Source organism: Lonchura striata, chromosome 2, assembly GCF_046129695.1.
Source record: "Lonchura striata isolate bLonStr1 chromosome 2, bLonStr1.mat, whole genome shotgun sequence".
In the NCBI taxonomy this organism is placed as follows: Eukaryota; Metazoa; Chordata; class Aves; order Passeriformes; family Estrildidae; genus Lonchura; species Lonchura striata.
Window position 1 is genome coordinate 78,879,430 of NC_134604.1, and position 16,673 is coordinate 78,896,102.

General features: G+C 40.7%; 1 protein-coding gene across 4 annotated transcripts in view; it reads right to left on the bottom strand.

The window, feature by feature from the left end:
• TMTC4 (transmembrane O-mannosyltransferase targeting cadherins 4) overlaps positions 1–8,770 on the bottom strand; it is a 55,536-nt gene extending 46,766 nt beyond the window's left edge. For 3 of the 4 annotated variants that reach the window (XR_002465435.2, XR_002465434.2, XM_021530249.2), the window contains exons 1-3: positions 8,661–8,748; positions 6,154–6,369; positions 1,477–1,592 (exon numbers count right to left, since the gene is read on the bottom strand). Coding sequence is in view for 2 of the 4 variants with exons in the window: in XM_021530249.2 (XP_021385924.2) it covers positions 1,477–1,592; positions 6,154–6,315 (278 nt within the window). In the remaining 2 variants the exon portion in view is untranslated. Of the gene's footprint in view, positions 1–1,476; positions 1,593–6,153; positions 6,370–8,660 lie in introns of all 4 variants that reach the window. The other variant, XM_021530250.2, reaches the window with a different exon arrangement.
• Positions 8,771–16,673: the final 7,903 nt, after the last annotated feature.

The following is a 16,673-nucleotide window of genomic DNA, read 5'->3' on the forward strand; positions in this document are numbered from 1 at the left end:
GCATGTGGGTACAATCAGTATCCACCCAGAAAATAGTCAGCATATCTTGATAACTGATTTGTGAGATTGGTTAAAGAGACATTTCATACAAGTATTAGAATCAGAAGGAAGTGTAAGTGAAAATACAGTCTAAATCCCTATTCAAGACAGGAACTCTGCAGTAAAATGGACACTGAGAAGAAAAAGGGGAAACACTATGCTATTATCCATATGCTTTTATCAGCAGGTAAGATACACAGAAACTTTGTTAGAATAGGGGACTTTATCCAGTTATTTTGGTCAATGTGCATCTGGCATTAATGAAACCTATTTAAAAGCTTAACCTATTATAAATATGATGCACACAAAGGTTGGAGCTTAGGGAAATTAAGTAAACCCATTTCTTTCTTTGAAAAAAGTGTTTTATGAACCATCTCCACAGGCTCATCTATATTTTCAGCTATAGTAATGATTGTACCCCAGTTCACTCTTTAAACAAACCAGAATGTTATTAGATACGGACTACACCACAGAGACAAGGAAAAAAAATAAAAAAAGGAAAGCATATTCTGTGTAATGCACTGAAAGCTTTTATAGGTTTAGAACTCTGACATGTTTTATTCTGTTGCTTGTTTATCTTGACAAAAATGTTTAGAAAGCCCAATACACAGGGAAACCCACAGTGCAAGGTACTTAAAACATTGACACAACCCTAAAGAGTTAAAGTTTTTGCTTGAATATGAGGACTAAGGGTGGGAACACTTCTGCACTGTAGAATGGGGAGAACAAGCACCAAGTCCCCACTGACACCATTGAGTCACAAGGGGAGAATAAAGAAATTAAGACCAAGTCCTCAAATATTCTCTGCATTAGTGCGCCAGATTTCTACATGGTCTACTGTTTACTTGAATCTTTGTGCAAAAAACCTGAGCTAAGCATATACAAAGTAATCTTCTTAAACCTCTAGTTATTTGACAAAACCAGCAAGTTATATATAGGGAGACATTTCACTAGATTCTCAGACACTCGAGTTAGAATATTGGAGTGAAGAGGTGGGAAGACTATACAGTGTATTGATGGAAAAAGGCCACAGTACCGTGGTGCTATTTATAAAATAAACAATTTGACAGGTCAGCAGGAAAGCAGAGAACAAAAACTACAATAGCAATGTAAGTGGCAGCATGGCTAAGCAAAGGGAACATACACTTCCTACTTTCTTGATGATGTGACATACTAAACCACACCACCACAAGATCCCTGAAAAGTAGATAGAAAAACAGAATGTCAAAATAGTGAATATTTTGGGGAAGAAACCATTGGAAAATTAAAACACCATTTGAGATTAAGGTAGTGAATTCAAAAATTGTATTCTGGAAAGGTATCCAACTACCCTCCAGCTACTTTGTTCTTGCCTTTTTTGTTGCCTCCCCCCTAAATTCAATTGAGTCAATATAGGTTAAAAAATATTCAGACCTCAAGCAAAAATACAAATCTCACCTGAAAGTTAGGACAGTTAGCGGTCGATATGACTTATGACTGGTATTGCTGCTGAGTTTGCTACCCCAAAAGTCATGGTACCACAGGTCACCAAGTGGAGTTTCTGCCCTGAGGTCCTAAAAGAAAACAAATTACCAGATTCTTAAAATTTTTCCTTTGTTCAAAGCAGCTAAACCACAAACAAATTCTACCTAATACAAGCTCACACTAAGATGGACATAGCAGGAGTTTTGTTGGCTCACTACTGACATCTGACCTAAGTTTGCAATGAAGGTCAAATCTTGAATGCCTGTCATTGTAAAGGTCATGATCCTGGATTGTGTAAGTAGGTATAACTACATGAAATTTAGAGCTGTATTTGCATCAGTTTATAATCTGAGATATGAAACACGTAAATCTCCTTCCTGCATTATTTTGTAAAAAGCCTTTGATTTTTAGGTGTAGGTTGTCTTGCAAAGAAGGCCAACTACAAATTGCTGCAAAATAGACATTTTTTACCAGTGCAGTAGCATAACTACTAACAAAAGCATGAAATCAAGGAGTCTAAAGGTAGGAAACAAGAATTAGCTTTTTTTGAAGCCTTGCTTTGCACAGGACTATTAAAATAGTTGAGGTTGTTTTAACGTTTCATACATGAAATCAATAATCAACATATCTATATACTGCTCTAAAAGATTAAAAGACAGAAAGGTAATGAATTATTTTCATTTTGGGTGCAATAGGGGCCCATAAAAAAAAACACTGCAAAGAAAAAGTCTTGCCTGCTCTTCCCTTTAACTCAAAGCCATGCTGATATGAAAAATCCAAATAATGTAGGCTATTAAATGGAAAGCATACACTTTGGAGGAAAAACATGGATCTTGCCAGCATCTGCCTCAGTTTTCTACAAGGACAAGCTTGGAAGTTCAAACTAACATATACTTGCCCTTCTTCTGCTTCCCTAGTGCAGTTAAAGACCAATTTATGCTACAGCAAGGCACAGGCAGGTTAAAGACATTTGAGACAGAACCAAAGAACAACACTGAACTAGTCAGTAATACTCCTGAAATCAGAAAGTTACTCTACACCCACCTTCTGTCCTGAAATTATTTGAGATCAATGAACCAAAGGAGGTGAACAAGACACTGCAAACACAAGTACACAGACAGACCTGCTAACCCCATCAAAGGTCTTGCAAACCCTGGTGCCCATCTTATTATTCCTACAACTCCATCTACTTACAAGATTCCCACGTTGCAATTCCCTTGTTTTTTTTTTTTTTTAATTCCAGTTCCTCTCCAATGCTGCTACTGCCTCACTTGCTTCTATAGTATCTTGAGCATTTCTGTGGTCTCCAGTACCTTCCATCTCACCCTTAGCTAGTATTTTTGGCTTGCACTTATTCCCAAACTATGGCCAAACTGCTGGACTCTGATGACTGGCTGCTGCTAAACTGAACTTAAAATAACTAATTTTTTCTTGCTTCTTTAACAAGAATATTCTTGACAAATTCTGACATTCATTCATCCAAAATTAATTTTTTTTTAAATCCAAGAAGAGATTCCTTTCTATCATTTGATCAAATTTGGCTAGTATTAGTCAAATGAACGGAAGCATTCTCTAATAGGATACTAATCAATACACAGAAAAGAGAGCAGGGCTAAAACTGCAGTCTGAAAAAGCTCGACTGCAGCTGTCAATTAAGGCACTTTCAGGAAAATCCTTAAGAAATCAAGACTCACAGGGGATCCTACTTGAGCTTAAAAATTACCAAGGTGAAAAATTTCTTCATGCTCTCATACATGTTTCTACTGCCAAGATATAGCTAGAAATTTCTTTCTTCTCCCAGGACTGCAATTTTAGCCTTAGGCACCTAAATACTTTATTGGTATGCACAAACCCTAAAGGTCATAATTTGGCTCTCAGAGCAGGAACACACTCAACCAGCAGCTCACTAAATCGATACAGCCAGCTTTTCTGGGGCAAGCTGGGACAGAGATGTACACCAACATCTATTGAAGTCTTTGTACTCTGCAAGGGACAGTTGCCAGAGGGTGGTGTGGCCCTCAGAATGTTTTTTCAACCAGCAGCACTGCTCCTTATGTACATAAGGTTTATGAAAGACATACTTTTATAAATGTTAGTACTGAAAAAGAAAAGTATGTCTTCCATGTCACAGATGGTCTTCAATGACTTGAGATGGGAAATGTACAAGGCTTGATTTCCCATTTTGCTATAATCAGCTTTCTTTTGTCTTCCATCGGAAGAAGGCAGGAAAAGCTGAATGCATAGAATTACTTAGTGATTAGAATACACTTCCATATGACCTAAAAATCTTCAATCATGTATCTTGCACTGGTATCCAAGTTCTGTGAGGAAGTTTCTTACATTAATTTTCCTACTTAGTGAACTTACCCTAAAATAGGAATGGTTTTCTTCAAGAGACACAGCTGTTTAAAAGCTACATATGATTTTCTCTTTAAAAATCAAAAGCAGCTATCAAATATTCTCTAAATATTTGATTAGCAGCAGCTTACAGACAGCAGAGTTCAAGACTTGAAGAAAGGTCAGTTTTTCTATATAAAGGCTTATGGAAATTACATACTGTGTCTGAAGCTCTGCTTAATCCAGCTGTTTGTCTTGCCAAGCTAGTAAATAAAGACAAAAGCCACCACTGTGTACCAGTTAAAGTGCTGCGTAAAATGATAAGAAAGCATCTGGAAAACGGCCTTTAACTCCAATAAAAATCTAATAATGGAGTGTTCCATGATACAATTGGGATTGGGTCAACTAAATGTGTATCTTTTGCTAAAAAGACAATAAAAGAAATGAAAGACTGGGATGATGGCAGCTAGCAAATTAACAGAAAGGGCACTGTGTGGTACCCAAGAAAATACTCCAGTAGCAATGCTCAGCAAATCTATAAAATTACTTCAACTGCTGTCTTTTCTATTAAAATAGGAATAAATTATGCCATGCTTTGTTTAATAAACTGTGCCATTGCTAGATAATCTCCCTCCCCATTAAACTGGCAAACTCACTATCTCTGCATTTTTCTTGTGGATTTGGAATTTCCATATATCCATGTGAACCCAGTGTTAAAATGATATTGTTACAAAATCCTAATTTAATTTCTAGGGAATAATAGAGGATTTTTTATGTGAGAAATAGAATCAGCCTCCCAATTTTTCAAACATACAAACTACATATGAATTCATTTATTTAAGCAGTTGGTTGAATGTCTCAGCATTGCCAACAGCTAGAATCCTGGTGCAAATTGTTGGGTGACATAGATAAATTGAAACATTTTTAGAGTAAAGACTGAAAGAAATAGAGAGAGATTACAGGTGTGGAAATTGCACATTACCAAAACAACCTGCTTTGTTTCAACATCAGTCTTTTGTTCATTCTTTCAGGAAATGAAAACATTATAAACAGGTCCTGAATAAAACTTTGCAGAATGAAACATTACTGTTTCATGTAATTGAAATTGCTGTGCAATTGAAAATACAACACTACTTAAAAAAAAAACTGTGCAATTGAAAATATAATCCTACTTAAAAAAAATAACCCAAACAAGAATACTATAGGTTCTTAATTTGTCTACAGTATTTTCTTGAAAGCTTTGAGATTTATTCCATGTTGACAGATGTATTTTCCCTCCATACATTTATAACTGAATGTATGATGACTTATACATGCATAATAGAAATTTGGCTAAGGAAACAGTAATTCTGCATGATTCTAAAAAGCACATTGTGATAAGTTGCCTCTATATCTTGTGCAAGGAAAAAAAAGTGAATTGTGTTTTTCTAGCAGTATGAGTCTCCATATTATCCTCTTTGTAACCCCATGGCTTCAGGAAGACAAAACCAACAGATGAATGTGATTATTTTTATCCTGTGTTTTTCTTTCTAAATGCTTAACAAGTACCTTCCAGAACAGCATAAAAGCTCTAACTCCAATACCCATCCATGGGCATGGGCTCGCTCACTGCTACATGTGATCCTGTGAAGTGTCTCAGCAATTGAAGACACCCCACTGCTCAAAGGCAAAAGAATCTCAGTTAGAGGTTTGTTTGAATCACATGTTAATTTCTAAGCATTTCAAAGTCTGTTCATTGCATGTATGGTCAGCTTTAAAATGGAACACAAGAATACTCCACCTCTATCTCAAAAGTACTGTTGTCACAGGAACTTCATGGGGGAAAAGAGGGAAAAGGGAGCTTTGCTTGCTCCTGTAACATTTTTCCGGTATAAACTGCACCTGAAAACCCCCTGCACCCTACATGATGCCTTAATGATGCCTTATGTACCTGCAATCAGACTAAGTTTATTCACTGGTCTGATTCTGTAACCCCTGAGAAGATAATGAACAAAATCTCCTATTAACATCCACAGGTACCAGAAAAGTTTACTGTACACTCTCACTGACTCAGGGATGAGCATAAAATTAGACCTATTGGCAATCCTGATGTATAGGTACTCTTAAATCAGGCTTAACTTTAAAAAACACCCAATAAAACAAAATGGAAAAATGAAGTATTTTTAAAAAAAGTAATATCCAAAGGAAGCTCTTTACCAGGCTGAAACTTTTGGGACTTTTTTGGTTTTGGGCCTTTTTTGGTCAACTGTTGCAGTATTTCTTTTCCTATGACATTTTATGCCAAAGGGTGTAAGGAAAAGAAGAGAGACTAACCTTATTGTTGATGATGGCTTCAGAATCATCAAAGACAAAATCTCCATCATAGCTGTTAGCAAAACAGAGGAAGGAAATTAATGCCACAACCATTTTAGCCCAGTATGATGGAAGGAGGAACCATGATACGTCATGGTCCAGATTAGGTTCCATTTGTGCCATTCTGTGAAATGCTGGTTCCAAGTTGGGAGCTTCAGCATTATGTTGGTTGAAAATCTGGAAGAAACACATACAAGTGCATGGTTACGGCTCTAATTCACTAAAAATAGAACTTTAAAGGAAAGCTGGCTTGGGACAGGAGATGAAGTTTCATATAACCTTACATGCTTTTTCCTCAGAGCCTCTCATAGTTACTGGAACGTACCAAAACATAATTTTGTACTTCAGTGAGGAAGTAAAGGCAGAATTTATCATGGTTGGAGCACAGAGATCAATACAAGAAATTCTTAGATGCTAAAGTAGAACTTTGGCACAGACAAATTCTAAAACCTAGAGCAAATCACTGTTTTTTTGTTTCTTACTGTTCTTTTCAAGCAATACAAACAGATGCATCAGAGGGATTGCAAAACATTTATAAAGCTCTGTAGAAAATGATAAACATTATAATTTCCTTCCACGTTTGAAAAGCAAACACTGCCAGTTGTCAAAAGAGTTAAACTCCCTTCAATTAATCAGATTAAAGGACCTAGTCTTACACATTCCCCCACACAAGGAATTCATACACACATCACAGATAGGCATATGGAGGTATCAGTTAATAGGCTAGGCCCTAAATCTCAACAATTCAAGCAATGAGACAGCAAGACCCATAGAATTAAGATGAGATGATTGTTCATGAGATCACTCAGCACACCTCAAGTGCAGTTGAAGTTCTACTGCTAAATGGGCTCATGAAGTTGTTGAGGCAGATGAAAAAGACCCTGCAATCCAAGCACACTGAGTGATATATATCAGTGTGGAGGTAACTAAGGCTGGAGGTTTACACCCATGAGCCACCTTTACTCGGATGGGTCTCTCTGCATGCTCCAGAGGCAGCCTTCTGTCTGGACTACTACTCTGCCTCCACTTCTTGGGTGCTCAGACACTACTGTGAGTGGCATTATTATCAAGTGCTGGTATAAACGGCAAGCAAAGGAAGCTATGAATGGAAAACCGCAATAAAATCCAGGCAGACTATGAATCTTTTATTTTGTAAACCCAAAGAATGACAGGCACATATAGTAGCCTATCTTAAGTTTCTTCTTATTTATTTGCTTATTAAATCAACTGTTGCACTCCTGAAAATATTGCATTTAATACCTTCACACAAAAAATAGAGACTCTGGAAAAATAGCTCTAGTGCACCCCTGCAAACATTGCATTTAATGACTTTGCATGATCTAGGAAAACAGCTCCAAGCATCTATCTGGCTTCTGGAACAGAGCTGACCATTAGAGCTGCTGCAGCAGTTGCTTTGTAGCTTTCTCTTTTTGCAGGACTACATTCCGGTCCCCGCGTATTCCCAGTTCCTGCACACACACGTGCACAGGGACAGGCAGTACACGCTGCCACACCGCTGCCCCTCCTCGCTTTGGAGACCATATGGCGCTGCTCCCAAATTCAGATAAAGTCAGTAACCTGGAGCTGTGCAACCTGAGAGGCTGGAGCTCCCCGGCTGAGCAAAGCAGCTGCTTTAAGAGCAAAACCTTTTCTCGGAGTAGTTCACCCCTGTGCTCGTAGTTTGACGGAAACAAAGAGAGAAAGCGTGGCTGTTAACTGAGGGAAGTGCATGGCGTTACTTCCAACAGCACGGCTACAGCATCAACACGAACCACGCAATTAAAATATTTAATCTACTCAAAAATTATTTCGCCCTGAAAGTTTCTGCCATTACGCTTGCTCTATTTATCCGGGGCAAAGCTACTGCCAGCCCTCTTCGCTGCGGTGCAGGAGGCCGGTCCATGGGGGGCTGCCCTCCGCGGCCAGCGCGATGGCCGCACGGGCGGTGCGGGCACCCACGGGGGACCGCCACCTCCCGGAGCGGCACACGGCACTGCCGCGCGGCCGGGGACGGGGAGGGCGCCTCCCCGCCGCCCTCGCCAGGAAAGGCGAGCCCGAGCCGACCCGGAGAGCGGCCGCGGCACACCGCGGGCACCGCGGCGGGGCGGGCGCGCTGCCGCCCGCCGAAGGGCGCCGGCGCCGCGGGGGTGGCTCGCTCCCGGGGTGGCGCCGGCCGTGCGCGGAGCCCCGCAAACTTGGGGGCGTCCCGGGCACCCGGCGGGCGGCCCCGGGGAAGGAGCCCGCCCGGGAAGGCAGCGGCGGGTTCGAGGTAAGGGTCGAGGCTGGGGGGCAGGCGAACCCCGCCGGGAGTTTGGCGGTGGCCCTGCCCCGCTCGCCGCTCCCCTTTTGTCCAGGCGGCGACGGCTCCGCCGTAGGAGGTGGCCCGTCCCGTCCGGCCCCCACCCCCCGGGCCGGTCCCACCAGCGGACGGGGCACTGGCGAGACCCCGTTCCCCCGCGCGGCGTTACCTGCGAGGACACGGAGCCCGCGCGGCATCTCCCACCCGGGAGCGAAACTCTCCCGCCCGGCGAGCCCCGAGCCGGAGCGGCCGGCGGGGGAGGGGCCGCGGCGGCTGCGCCTCCGGGAACATCCCCGCAGCCCATTGGCTGCCGCCCCGCCCCGCCCCTCCCTGGCCCCGCCCCCGGGCCAGCCCCGCCCGCCCATTGGCTGCGCGCGCGATGACGCGCGCAGGCGGGCCCGGCGGGCGGAGCCGGGAGCTCACTCGCGGCGGGCGCGGGGCCGGTGCGGGTCGCTCCCCTTCATCCCAAAGTGCGCACCCGGGCACAGGCGGGGCTGGGCGGGCTCCCGGCGCTGCCCGCCATCGCCTGCGCCGCGTTCCCGCTGCCCGCCTGCCCTGCCCCGGCGGTGGTCGTAGTCCCGCGCATCTGGGCGGCCGCGGGGTGGGGGCGGCTCGGCTGAGCCCGGGAGAGCGGGGCCGCCCGGCGCAGGGGCGGGAGAACCGCGGGCGCCGCGTCCCCCGCTCCGCTCGCACGGGCGAGGTGCCTGCGGCGGCGGGCGTGCGCGGAGCGAGAATCCCCCGGGAAGAGGATACAGAACGGTGGGGCGGTGGCGGAGATGGGTGTCGGGGTCTCGCCGCCTGGGACGGGTAGCGGGGTGAGCTGGCAGAGCGTTCAGCCTTTCTCGAAGAGGTTCTCGTCCTACTGGGGCTGTTGCGGATGCTATCCGCAGGACAGGTACTGTAAGGAGAAAAAGGCTGTATCAGGTGCAGTTAATTCCTCGTTTTAGCATCACCGCGATTTCCTTCTAAGAAGGTGTGATTAGGCATTGAGCTGGTAGCACCAAATGTTCGGCAGAAGCTTCTCTAAAAAGCCCCCATTAAAACCTTAATACGCTGAAATTGGATGAGAACTTCTGGCTTCGTGCCAGGGAGTGACATACAATTTGGAGTGGGATTTTTAAGATGTTTGCATTATCAAGCGTCAAATTAACAAGGTTATTTCATGTCTCCTTTGAAGCTTTAACTCTCGAGTGGAAACAGTGCTTTGGGAGGGCTTTGGTGGTTGCCACCCATAACTGTCTGCTGACACCTGCTTTGGAACATCTGCTCTGCAACACGGACAGCTCAGCTGCGTGTGAGGCAGCAGCTGAGCCAGCACAATTGCCAGGCTCGTATATTATTCAGCTGTATATGTGAAGCTCCTGCTTTTAAGATGGAAGTCTGTAACTTGTGCCTGTTAAAGAGCTACCACAAAGTGTTTGAGGTGCTTCTCGGTGGTGAAGCTGTGGAAAGCCGGCGACCTGCTGTCATCAAGCATGCAAAGCTCTGTGAACTGATTGCAGACTTCTGGTCCCTGTGGTACAAGAACTAAAATAGATACGCAAAGATGTGCAAACCACTAAATTGGGCCTTGTACTTTAAAATGATCTTGTCTGTTCTGGCTTTGATCCTGACTTAGTGATCTAAATAGCCGCAGTGAGGAAGATTTGTGTTTCATAATTTGCCATTGTGAAATGTTAAAAGTGAAAGATGTCTTTATGACTTTTGGGTCATTTTGCCTTTTACCTTTACATGGTAAACCGTGCAATAACCAACAAAAGCATGTTTTCTACGTTTCTGCTTCTACAATCCAAAGCATTGAGATTTATATCACTTCCTAAAAGTAGCTGATTTACCATATTATTTCATGATTAGGAAGTGCTGGTTGATGTTTCCTGACATTTCCTTATTATTTCAGCTTCCACCCCCCAAACTACTACACCATACATATTATCAAGTCAAATTCTTCTCAACAAGAATTCTCAAATTAACAATCTTCCTGAGATGACAATATGTATAGAATTTTTAATTAGTGTTTGCTAATGGAAGGGCCCTGACTCAGAAGAGAGGGGCCCAATTTAGAAAGAAATTCCTTAGTTAGAAAATAATGTATTCAATCTTATCTTCCATATCTTCTAATGAAGCAAATGAAATTTCAGTTCATGCTTAAGTTTGCCCATATGTAACAATTTATTTTAATTTAAGCATCTGTAAATATATGTAAGGTTCTGTGAATCAAGGTTAAGATTTGCTTCACCAGACTCACTGTGACAATTGCTGGACTTGTACTATTTGACTCACTTTCACTTTTCTGTGTTTGGTTTCATAGCTAGTTTGACTTTATCACATTTGCTGATGTATTTATTTCTACTAATGGCCCATTTGAATGACATATTCTTCTTAGTAGCTCCTTTGCTTACATTTCTTGGACATCTGCACATCCTTGATCTGTGCTTTGTAAGTGGATTTTCATTTGTTCAGTGTGTCTGCTGGTATCGTCAGTTCTGGTCAAATATATATATTTCCACACAGCCAGATGCCCAGATGGTATAAATCATCTCGTCACCACTTATGTCAATACAATAATAGTGATTAACATTTCCATATGAACTAGTTAACACAGGCAGAAGGCTCTGCTTCCCATTATTTTCCATTTAGAAATAACCCTTTTTTTTTTTTTTTCTTAGGGTTTTATTATTTTTCTTTCTATAATATGGCAGCTTTTATGATGACCTTCTGTTCAGCTTTAATTAACATGAAGAACTGCAGAGCAAATACCTGTTCTGGAGAGTTCCCTAGTTCCCTCAAAATCTGATTTAAATCAGCTACAGTTGCATAATTTATCTTCAGTCTGCTTCTTTGGAGGGTTATTATAGCATTTCAATTTGAAGCAGTTCCTAAATACAACACTTTTTTTTTTTTTTTTTTTTTTTTTTTTCCCCTGCAGGTTCTGGGAGGGTTGTGTGTATGAAGTCAGTATCTCCTTGTGCTGTAGTTTTCTCTGCATGCTAAGTTGATCTGGCTATTGTGTCCTTATTTTTAGCAGCCTACCATTGCAGATCTGCACAAAGGCCAGCCTTGCTTTGTAAGAAAGGAGTGTGCAAAACCCGTCATATTTCAAGGGATCAACACTTGACAGTGTCACAGTGACTTTGCAGACAAGGGAATAAAATGCCAAGGACTGTGGTAATGCAGGATTCAACCAAAACAGTTCAGAAGCTTAAAAAGGCTGTCAGTTGCTACTGCAGCTCTTTTTGGAACAGCTGTGTCTTTTCCATTGCCTGGATTTTGCCATCATAAATGTGGCTGTGACCATTGAGAGCCACTGCTTGTGCCTGGAGGTAACCAGCTGGTCCCTACCTGTTCCACGGTTGGGGTGTGCACAGGCATTTTATATGCAAATATTTCTGTAAAGAATAGGCATATTTTCTCTACTGTTGTTAATAGTATTTCAATGATCTCTTCCTCTCGACAGCTGGTACCCCAGTTAATTACACTGAATGAGGCATTTAGGTAGCAGGTTTTAGGCAGCTTGTTTTGTATGTCATGTATTGTACACGTGTGTGTGTCTATAAGTACACATACATAGGTAGAGACAAGCAAACTCGTATGCCTGGTGCAGTTACAATGTTGATCAACTGTAACTCTTAAAAAAAAAAAAGAAAGGAAACAAGTTAAATGAGATTGTTGCAAGAGGAACGCGATGAATGGAGTCTTGTTTCCTGTTTTTTCTGTGTCTTATCTTCCTATACCTCCTTGCTTTACTAACTGTGGCTCCCCTTGTGACCCATATACGTCATCCTCATTAAGATCCCTTGGTATTCCTCACTCTGCTTTTTGGCTTGCCACCTGTTCCAGGTTCACTTTATTCTGTGACTGACCAGAGCTATGAGTGTGTTTGCTGGTGAACAGCTTGGCCAGGCAGTCACCATGCAGAATTGGTGTGGATTTCTCTGTGAAAGTGTCTATCAGGTTGCTGCCATTTACACAGCCATCATGGGCTTTTTTATGAAACACACAGGAACTGAACATGCTTGAGGCTCCTGTACTTTGATAACTCTGGATTAAATGGAACAGAAGTTATTAGAAGAGGATTAGAAAAGGACAGAAAGACCCTACAACTCTAATTTTCCTTCAAATTGAGGCTTCCAGTGAAGTACTGAATCCTTTAGTCTTGCTGCTGTAGACATATCCCTGCTCACTGGTTGAGAATGAGCAGGTCCATTGAAGACTTGTTGCTACTATGTTTTGCTGCTACTAATATGTTTAGGGTAGAGTTGAAGGATATTTGGCTCACAGTCTTAAATGGTGTTAAAAGTATATACTTAATCACACATTCTGCTTTCCCTAAATAAGTAGATAAAGAAATATATTTTTAGAACAGTTAATTCTGAATGTGAGAATTATGGTATATGGGATGTGTTCTTTTCAATAAAATATGAAAATGTAGTAGGTCAAAGACGTGTGGATAACAAAGATTCCACTATTCTGTTGTTCTCTGAACCATAAGAATACTCATCACTGCTTGTCATTGTAATGCTTTGGACTTAGTGCAAGCTATACTTCAGCTTTTATGGGAAAAAATAAAGAACTGTCTATCAATAATCCACCTAAACCTTTCAAGGAAAGCACCAATGTAGTTATGCCAGCTTATTACAAATTCACCATTAATACTGAACTACTTCACTCTGTACATCTGCCTAGCTTTTTGTTAGAGAAAATACACCTCTCTTTGCCAGACATTGAAATTAAAATAACTATCTGCTCTTGACACAAAGAAGCAGAAGATAAAAAAGAAAATATAAATGGAATGTGGAACTCTTAAATAATTTTCAAAGGTTCTCAAATTTCCTTCCTAAAATTATTTCAAGCTGTATGAGGAAAAGATTGGAGACACAATCTGAATGATTGCATGTGCTAACATTATTATTTAAGAATGTTTTCAAGTTTTATATTTTAAAATTTTATTGTCCTAATCAAGAGGCTGTACAAGCATCTCTACTGTCAGAATCAATTTGTAATTCATTACATTTGTCCTCCAGTTTAATCGTGTTTAAACTACACACATATACACACAAATATAAATAAAAATAGGCACTTTTAAAGACTGTTCTATCTATTTTAAAGTTATTAGAACTTTAATGTACACTTTATAAAATTCCATTGTGCCATCTATTAAAAGATTAGGAAAATTATAATCTACTGCAAAAACCTTTCAGCATCTAAAGAAACATCTCTTGAAAAGCATTTGAAACCGTCGTCAGAGGACAAGAAAAATTGTTTGACTTTCCTTGTATTACCTAATGTTAGCACACTGGACCTTCATTTTACACTCACATAGCAATTTGCCTGAATAAAATATAGTGCTGAATGTGGTAAATCAGTCAGATGATGTAATTTTGTTCTGAGTAGTATGAAATTATGATGAAGTGATGTAGAAGAAAGAATGAATTGGGGCCTATACCTTTTCCTGCTATTTTTAACTTTTCAACCATGAGTTTAACCTTGTCTTTTATTTCATTTCCAGCTTACCTAACAATGGGTTCCATGAAATCCTGAAAGTTCATCTGCATGTGAAGAATTCCATAACTGAGGCCTATATTTAAAAAGTAGGAGGGAAAAAGGGATTTTTGATCTCTAGAAGTGAGAACTCTAGGGAAATACATACAATGAAATACTGTAACACAATGAAAAAGGTGACATTAATAGTGCATGATTTACATGAACCCATTTTTAACTCCTAAGTCAAAATCTTTATTGAAAGATTTTAAAAACTGCATCTGTGTTTGGGGTGAAGAGCAGTGTGATCCAATACGCAACCATTAGACACCATCAGACAGCAGGCCAAGATATGAGACTAACTGACATAAACCACAGAAATTATTTTAAACTTTTCTTGTTGCTTTTATTTGTGAAATCAAATTGTTGTTCTTACTAAAATAATTTTGTTTCAAATAATTGTGGCTATAAGCATGAGATCGTACAGTAATACTTGCATTTTTAGTGTCTACCCAAGAAAGCACTGAGATATTTAAGACCTGTGAGTTACTGTAGAGTGTAGTTAGAGTGGCTGCTTTTAGATAATTTCCAGCTGTGATTTGTAAATAACATTTTTCTTTCTTTTCCTTTTTGCTCAGTGGTAATTATGGCTATATAACAAATTTAAGAATAAATACTTTATCTATATCTCTACAATATTGTTGTTTTCATCTAGAGTGCTTGGCAAAGGAAAGCATCTTGCTTTAGAGGTGGAAAACCTGAACAATAATGAGATAAAGTTGCTTATCCATGATTGACAGTAACTCAATGGCAAGAATAAGAAACAGAACCCAACAGAGCAGTTTATAACATAATGTTTTCCTTCTAGTGAGGAATTCTGAGGTTTCATAAAACAAGCTGAGCTAGAAGGATATTAAAACCCCAACAGTTTCATAGGACACAATCTGTACTCTTCTTCCATCCATCCAAGAGAGCTCCATCTCAGGAGAAATGGGACTGGTTTTTTCAACTACTCAATTATCTTCTAGAAGACTTCTTGTTGATGGAAAGTGGATTTGATAGGACACCCCTGAGTAGGCTGCCATGCACTGAATTCTGCACCTCTCTCTCTGACCCTCTAAGACAGGAGAAAAAGGATCATTCTTTTCTCTCTCCCCACCCTGACTTCAGTTTTGTACCTCCCAGTCTTGAATAATTTGCCTGTTATTTTGACTGTCTCCTGTGAGGAGGTTATTCACAAAGATTTCACAACCATTGTAAGCCTGTATATGTAGCTTGTAAAAGAGACCTTTTTTTCATTAGTTGGCCTGAACAACACGTGGTCTGTTGAGCACCTGGCTTTCTACAGAGCCTGTAACATTTCTTCTTGTTCTTCTAGTTCCTACTGAAGTGGAATTATTCATTTCCCCCCTCAGTTACTAAGGCCTGTGGGTGAGACTCCCATAGTGATAGATACTACAAAAACGCATAGCAAAGACAGAATTCCTGTCCCAAAGTGATAATTTGTGCCCCAGAATTTTGCAACATTTAAATGGGTAGAGCAGCATTTATCTAATTACATTTAGTAAATCTGGTAAGGAATAAGGCAGGGCCATCTTTCTATTGGTGGTGTTCCTTTGCATGGACAGATGCCAACTATTGATGTGCTCTTCTGTTCTGATACTGCTACAGAGCTCATTAAATCTCCTTTTTGCAAGGAAGGCCTGAGGCCTATTAATTACTCTGATTTTTCATATATAAAATGTGAAGAATGCTACTAATTTGTTGACAAGTCTTCATGAAGCTGTCCAACTGTGAAATAATGTTGAAAATTTAATTTTCTCAGAGATACTGTCATCTCCTTTGTTTTTTTTTTTCCCTAAATGAGTTAGTAAAGCACTTCTCATTACCATGGAGACTAATATTTTATTGCAAAAATTGTAATTGCAAGCAAGTTTCAAGGTTGCAAGTAGATTTTCCAGAAATCAGGTCAATTGATGAAGTACCTGCACTCAGTGTTGGCTGCTGCAGTGCACATCACTTTCATTCTGAGTCTTATTTACATTCCAAGCCTCAGGGCTCAGCTGCCAGCAAATCAATTGTGGAATTGTTGGGCTGTGAGACATTCTCCAATAGGATAATAAAGGAAAAATAACTTCACTGAAGGGTGAACTTGCTTGCATTTACCCCAGGGTACATCAGAGTAGCAATGTGTATGTGTAGGCAGCGACTGCAAAGAGTTGATGCCCCACAAGAACGTATATGGGTTGGCTTACCCATAGTATGTTGTTCTTGTAACCACAAGTGAAAGATAAATGTCTCAGTGCATGACAAATCAAGGCCTGCCTAATTATAAACATCTCTTGCAATTCTTACTTTGATTTTCTAAGACAGAAAAGCCTTACTGGCTATTTTCTCACTATTATTTTAACACATTAAAGAAAAAAAAAAGTGAATTTTTTTTTTAAACAGTCAAAAAGAAGAAGAAATGCCTCCAGTCTGCAAACTGGAAGTTAAAATATCAACCATACACTCCAGTCCCACTCCTTGAGGTGAATATATACAGACCCGCTTTCAGCAAGTCTGTCTCTTTGAACTTTGTGTAGAAACCTTCAGGCAGAATCCAAAGACATAAGAGATTTCTTGACCGCATATTGACAGAAGAATTTTTCTACTCGTGTTTTTTACTCTTGTATTTATTTCTTTCCCAAGTGAGTCAGATGTA